Genomic DNA, 7,323 nt, shown 5'->3' on the forward strand with positions numbered 1-7,323 from the left:
GAATATTTATTAACTATTGATACAAAGCGCTTACACCATAAAAACGTAACTGTTCGAGCTTATAACCTCTAAAAAGAATAATATTCTTTCTAATCACTAAAACTATTTGTTATGTTCATAGAAAAATGATTTTTACTCATATTATCGTGACATTTGAAAATATTATATTTTTTCCTAACATTGATGAGAAGCACTAGATAAAGTATACATGTAACATCAAGGTTAATAAATAGTATACATTAAAGTACATGCATAATAATTAAGAAACTAATTATGATTTCAAGCAATAATCACCTTGAATTTACTTTTTGTTATGATATTAAAAAATATCGGATAAGGTATGAGTATGTGAAAATAATAAATATTAAGGGTTTGTTTCACGATTTATTGAAAATTATGTTCGTTAAAAATTAATGGTTTTGATATCATAAGTTTGATAATCTAAAATTAATATTATACGTTAGAATTTATTTTTTTAAAAATCATTAGTATCTGATCTATTGACTGGGTAATTCAGATCGAATTTTGTAGAGGCAAATTAGAGGGATAATCATCCCAACTCAATTTGCTTCATTTGTAAACGCCAAAATTTAAACTCCTAACATTGTTTAAATAATCTAGTGCATCGTCCCGTTAAACCATAATATTGTTGGTTATTAAACAGACTATATTAAAAAGATAAGAGACATTATCATCTAATAGAGAATATTTTCTAAAATTCTTTTATTTTATCTTGGCATAATGCCAGAATTGGTCATCAACATTTATCAAAATGATTATTTTAGTTCCTATCATTTATAAATATTTTGACATCAATCCTTCATTTTCAGGTAAAAAATGTGCCTAACATGTGGTTGAATAGTCACTTTGATCTTAATTTTTTTTATAGCATTTTAGCCCCACTATATCATTTTAGGGTAAAAGGTCCCTATTTTGGAGCATTAACCCTTTGTTAACCAATTGTTTCTATCCACGGAGGGACCTTTTTACCCAAAAATAAAACGTTGAGGCCAAAGTGCTCAAAGAAAAAGAATAAAGGTTAAAATAATCATTTTAGTGAATTGTTGAACCATGTTTTATAATATTTTGGTATAACAAATTAAGGCAAAATGTTTTTGGGCTTGATTGAATTTGTTCAAAGTTTTCAAAAATAATTCAAAGTCCATTAAACTATAATTTGAGCACAAAATAATTTTCTGGGTACGTAGTACCGATATTGTTATTACAATATTGATACTACATGAACAATACCAATATTGTTCATGTGGTACCGATACAAAGGTAAGAAAAGTATCGATACTCTCTAGATAGTATCGATACTACTAGTTGTTTTCCAAATTGCTTAAATTTCAGAATGCAAAATAAGTACCAATACTCAAGGGGTATCAATACTACTTTACATAGTGGTATTGATACCATGAATCATAGTATCGATACTGGTAAAGCCCAAAGGTCTTCAACGGCCAGTTTATTTAAATTTTACAAAGTTAGTATCGATACTCATTAAAGGAGTACCGATACTCCATTTTGGGCAGTTTTATTTTGCAAAAAATTAATCCCCAACGGCTCCAAAACATCCCCAATGGCTATAAACTACCAAAAACTCATTCCAACATATTAAAACAAGTTGATGACACTTGAAAAAGGTTACAACACCAACCCAAGCAATATATATCAAAAGAAAAGCACTTTCACTCTTTATATTTCTTTTTCTCTTATACATAAGTGTGTCTGAGCTCATTGCAAATCTTTTAATTGTTTTCTTGTGAGCTTAATTATTGTAAACACCTACATTTGTGAGGTTTTTTTGTTTACATCTTTTAAAAAATTAGCTGACCCTATTCCCATATGTAATGGGGTGAGGGAGAGGTAAGGTAGTAGGTTGCCCCCAACGGGTTGAGAGCAGCTTCCATGGAAGACCTCCGACAATCAGAATTATGAATTGTCCACCGTGGGACTCGATCCCACGACCACAAGGTTAACCTTTGTAAAAAGGGAGTGATTTTAGTTTATCCATTGAAAAACTAGGGTTTTGTAAAGGTTACTCTTGAGTCTAGAAAAAGAAAGAACAAATTAGTGAATTTGTTAAAAATCCTTAGTGTAGAGCTAAGGTAGTGTATGTAAACTTGATTTAGAAGTCGATCCACTATAAATTATTGTGCAAATTTTCTATCCTTTCTCCTTCATACCCAAAATTTTTCAATTGGCCAATTCACCCCATCTTGGCAATTATTCGGTTGTTCAATTGAGCTTCATCAATCCTCTCATAAATGTTGACAGCTAATTTTCATATTATACCTTTTATCTTTATTTCTTTTAGTTATAGTGTACTTTTAAGTTTCACACTTATGGAATAATCTAATTATATTTAGTATTTAATTTTAAGTAAAATATTGAACGTATTTATTAATATTTTTAATTTATGAAAAAAATGCAAAAACCAGTATGAGTTAATTCTAATTCTAATTATTAAACATATACTTTTTTTAACAAAAAAGTTTACGTCAGGATTGTCTCCTCCAGTCTAGCGCCAGTGTATATCTAAGACCCATTTGAAATTTACATAGGAATTTTCAGATTGTCCACCAATAGTGATGGTGGTAGGATTCAAACTTAACATTACAAGCTTAAATTTATGAATTCCAACCACGTGTACCAACGCTCGTGAGCAATATATACTATTTATGATTTGTGCATTTAAACTTGTTTAAAATATATAATTAAGTTTGGGCTTAATCACAAATTTTCTCTTTAATTGTACTTCCTTTAGTTCTTTTGTTGGCCCAAGACAAAGCTGCAACGGCCCTTCTAATCCATTCCTATACTTTTCATCCAAATTTTAATTCTTATGTAAAAATTTGAAATAAATTACAAATAATATTATTCATAAAACGTTTATGAGTTATTATCGGTCTTCTTTTTTCCACTAAATCCAATCTTCTCACCTGTGAAAAGAAAAAAGGAATTTCACTTCTTTTCGAGAAGGGAAGATTAAGAATTTCCTAGTGGTTGTAACTTTCTCCGAAATTTTTTATAAAAAAAAACCCTGAAACGATACAATGTATCTATCACCCTAAAAAAAGGGATAATATTGTAATTATCTGTATGTGAAGATACAATGTCAGATACTTCATTTTATTTTTCCATTAAGGTCAAACATAAACTTTCTACTCCAGAGATGATTATCCATACCTTGACGAGGGATGTATGTTTTACCCATAAGAGGGTTGTGACATAGATTTAAATTTATATTATTATTATATCATTTATTGTGAATAGTGATAAAGATTTAAATTTAATTTTAAAGCAATATAATCATAAATTTATTTTTACAGTTTATTTCTAAAGAGATTTTAGACTAGATTCGTGAAGTTCAATTTTTTTTTAGTGAAACGAACATTCGATTCATGTTCAAGAGATAAAATATGAGTGAGCTGTGAATTATAAAATCTAACTATCATCCACAACGATGACCAACAACGAGAACTTTCATCAAATTTAATGTCAAATTAATATTTTATCAAATTTAATGTCAAATTAATATTTTATCTAAAATCTAAAACTAAATTAATTTTATATCTAAAAAAATCTATATAAAATTTAATCATTTTACAAAGGTACTACAACAACGAAAGTTAACGACATGAAATAATATTTTTTAAATTAATAACTAAAATAATATATAGTAAATAAAGTGATCATCAGTGCAATTTACCACACACAAAAAATAATATAAAGTGGTTCAAAACATAAATAGTAGTACAAGTGTAAGTTGATGGTTGATAGGTTCTCGAACGAGCCGTCCTAACCTGAACCAAAACCTAACCTAAAGACAGCTATGGAGCATAGACCGTGACATCTTTTCAACACCGAACCGAGAATCTGTATTCCGATTCACAGACAAAAACCCGGTCCACAGTAACAGCTGGTTGTCTCTTTTATTACCAGTAGCTTTATGGTCTGCCTACCAAAAATTTATTTTCAATTTTTTCACTACTTTTACGTATGGAATAAAACAACTTCAACCCTCTGAATTTAACAAACTTACTAATTTAATCATTGAACTTCTTTTTTCTACATTACTATTGAATTTGAGTTTTTTTGTTACTTTTTTGTCCTTTTTTTAAGATAGGATATCTTGAAAGAGTATTAGGATTTAGGAGACACTATTTTAAGGACCAAATAAAAAATATTATCAAGTTCAAGGACCAAGTAATTCTTTATTCGTTAATAATATCAAATGAATAAAATTGTTAATAAAGATAAAATGTGATTAACTAATTTAAGAAAAAAATGTCCCTATTTCTCAAATTATATAAATTTCGAAAGTAAGCAGAATACAAGGACCAAAATCCAGTTTACCAAAAACATAAAATTTTGTTTCTGCCTTCAAAATGTACTGAATTGAATTACAAACATGCTGGGCATCACTTTCTTTCATCAAAAAGTAACAAAAAAGCATATAAAAAGGCAGAAAACACAAAAAAAATAGCTCATCCCACAGGATTCCCTAATGTCAAAAAAAGATCACTGTAATAATATCACTAATCAGTCCCACAAAAGAATATTTCAAAATGATGGGGTTAAATTAGTCCTTTTCCCTTCCCTTCCTGTGTCAGCTTTCATAGCCCCAGTAGGATGTAGTAAACCAGTGTTATAGGAAGAGCTATCAGCATCCCAAATATGACCCTGAATGTAATCAATGATGAAATCCTTCATTACAGCCTAGTAGAGGGACTGAAACTATAATTAGACCGATTTATATACATTCTGCATTAACTTACCCTGTGCTTAATATATCAGGGTGAACATTGTACTCCTTTGCAAAGACGAACGGTACTATCCCTTGTGGAAGAGCTGCCTGAAAACTCAACAATTCAGATATCCGATTCTAGATAGACCGTAACCATAACTGTAACAGATATTACCTGCACGATAGCAATGCGAAGAAGAACGCCTCGTAAGCCGACAGCAATTGAGGCAGCAGCCATGACCACAGGACCAATTAGGAACCGGACTGCCATGGAAAAGGAAGCTATGGTCTTTCCACATGCAATTATCCTCGGCTGAAGTGCCATGAATAAACCTACACAGAGATGAACTTGAGAACAACTTCGAGAACGGTTTTTCCCCGGAGCCATAATCGACTTACCGAGGCTGAACATGGCCATTCCGAGACCTGCATCGGAGAGGATCGCTATAGAACGAGCAACTATAGCAGGCATTTCAATATTCCACCTGCAGAAATTCAACACAGAAAACTAATGAAATCGAATCCGGATTCAGCCAAATTATTGTTCAAACAACATGCGAAAATACTAGTTTTACATACTTGAACGAAACAAGAGACCAGGTGAGGCCGATCAAACTCGAATAAGTGTTCGGATTCCGGATTAGTTTACGCCACACCATGATGAGTATGAGTCTGGTCATGACACTAGCAGGGGGCATTGCGGTCGGCTTCGGCTCAGCCTTCGGGTTGAGTTCGGCTGTCGAATTCGAACCAAGCTTGGCAAGCACCGGTCCTTCATGGCTAACACCCTTCGTTTCCGGCTTGTTACCGAAGGTGAAATCATCTCTACCATAATCATCATATTCTAAACATGAAGATCAAACTACATAAATCATTTTCATAATCAAAACATGTCATGAAAAGACATACGATGACCAAGATTATACCTTTATGGTGAGCTAATCCATCATTGCCGTAATCTCCACCTCTAAAGACATGAATCCCACCTTCCGACACCGGAGAAGCACTCGAACTCCAAACAAACATATGCAAATCCTTCCCACCATCACCGCCGCCGCCACTTCCATTCGTCGCATTCTTTGTAACGGGAGAGAATATCCCAGCACTAGTCGGAGCAGGATAAGCTCCACCATTAGTTCTCACAGGATTATTACCGAACACCCCAACCCCATTCTCTTCATCAAAGCTCGATTCCCTCGGACTCACATTGTTCATGTTCTTCCCATAAAAATCAGTGTGATTGAAACTTGACCCTCTAGGCGTCGGGTTCCTCGAAGACTGGAGCGAGTAAATCTCCGCATTGGTCAAGTTTGACGGCCTCGGGGTTAACCCGAGACCGGAGTTCGGACCATGAGACCGTCGAGAAAAGATCTCTGACTTCGAACTCGACGATTTCCGGACAGTTACATGAAGTTTTCCATCTTCACCGACTTCAGCATCGGTTTGTAGCGGCTCTTTCCCGTCGAGCGAAACGATATCGGAATCAACCTTAAACGAAATAATAGACCCAGCAGTGTCCGGAAACTGTTCGGCAATCAAAAGCTTAGCTCCTCGATACTCAAACAAAAACAACATCAAAGTGTACCAAATTATACATTGGAGCACAACTATTTGGACCATCAAGCTCCCAGAAAACTCCCCATACATCCCTTTCAACAAAGGGATACCCATAACCAAAGTATTGGGCAGCGTCGAGAGTGAAAACAAAGTGATGGACCATTCCAATGAGCCTCTGGTACTTGTCCTCGACCATATAGCTAACACCACTAACACTATGATCTTCTGAAGAGTATCAGCTGCTATGAACTTCAAGTTCATGGAATAAGGATCGTTGGTCGAGATGAAATGGAAAGAGAGTAGGGGTACTGCAAAGAGAGCGACGAAGCGGTTGATGCCAGAGCACTGGTCGGGGGTGAAGATTTTCCACCATTTGACGGAGCCGTACGCTAAGATCATGGCCACGTAGAGTGGTACCACGGCGGTTAGGACGTGGTAAAGGTCTGTTGCGGTGATCATTGTGTGTTTAAAAAGAAACCCAGATGAAAAGAAAAAAAAAACAGGAACACAAAAAAGACTGCGACTTTGTTTTTGGCTAAAGAAGAAGATAAAGATTTCAACCCATTGTATTGAAGTTATAGAATGATAAACGTTGAGATAAATGAAAAAAAAGGAGAAAAAGAAGAACAATGGCAACAATGGTGTTTAAGGGCTATGGGAACTGTTATTTTTCCTTTACTCCGGCGACAAAGGAAAGCGAAGGGATTGGAAGGAAAAGGAGGTAGGGAAAAGGTCTATTTTAAGGGAGTTGATGCACTGAGGGAGATAAATGCATGTGTTTTATTTTGGGGTAAATTGAATGTTTAACAACTAAACTATTATTTTATTCCATTTTAGCAACCAACCTTTATTTTTTAAATTATACTTAATATTTAATTTATGTTTCAATTTGATACCCACCGTTAAAAATTAACATATTTGTTGATGTGATATTTTTTAATTTTTAATAATAATGTGACATTACCTTATGATAAAACATCAATGTCATAGTTAAGTTTTTAACGACAGAGTAT

General features: G+C 33.7%; 1 protein-coding gene across 1 annotated transcript; it reads right to left on the reverse strand.

Moving 5' to 3' along the window:
• Positions 1-4,600: 4,600 nt before the first annotated feature.
• Positions 4,601-6,979, reverse strand: LOC120157985 (probable auxin efflux carrier component 1c). Its single transcript, XM_039168935.1, has 6 exons — positions 5,680-6,979; positions 5,333-5,597; positions 5,153-5,238; positions 4,929-5,086; positions 4,785-4,861; positions 4,601-4,689 (listed from the first exon to the last, which is right to left on the reverse strand). The coding sequence occupies exons 1-6, from the start codon at positions 6,767-6,769 to the stop codon at positions 4,623-4,625; spliced, it is 1,743 nt and encodes a 580-aa protein (XP_039024866.1). The 5' UTR covers positions 6,770-6,979; the 3' UTR covers positions 4,601-4,622.
• Between the last annotated feature and the right edge of the window lie 344 nt (positions 6,980-7,323).

The sequence above is a fragment of the Hibiscus syriacus genome, unplaced genomic scaffold (assembly GCF_006381635.1).
Source record: "Hibiscus syriacus cultivar Baekdansim isolate YM2019G1 unplaced genomic scaffold, ASM638163v2 tig00111298_pilon, whole genome shotgun sequence".
In the NCBI taxonomy this organism is placed as follows: domain Eukaryota; kingdom Viridiplantae; phylum Streptophyta; class Magnoliopsida; order Malvales; family Malvaceae; genus Hibiscus; species Hibiscus syriacus.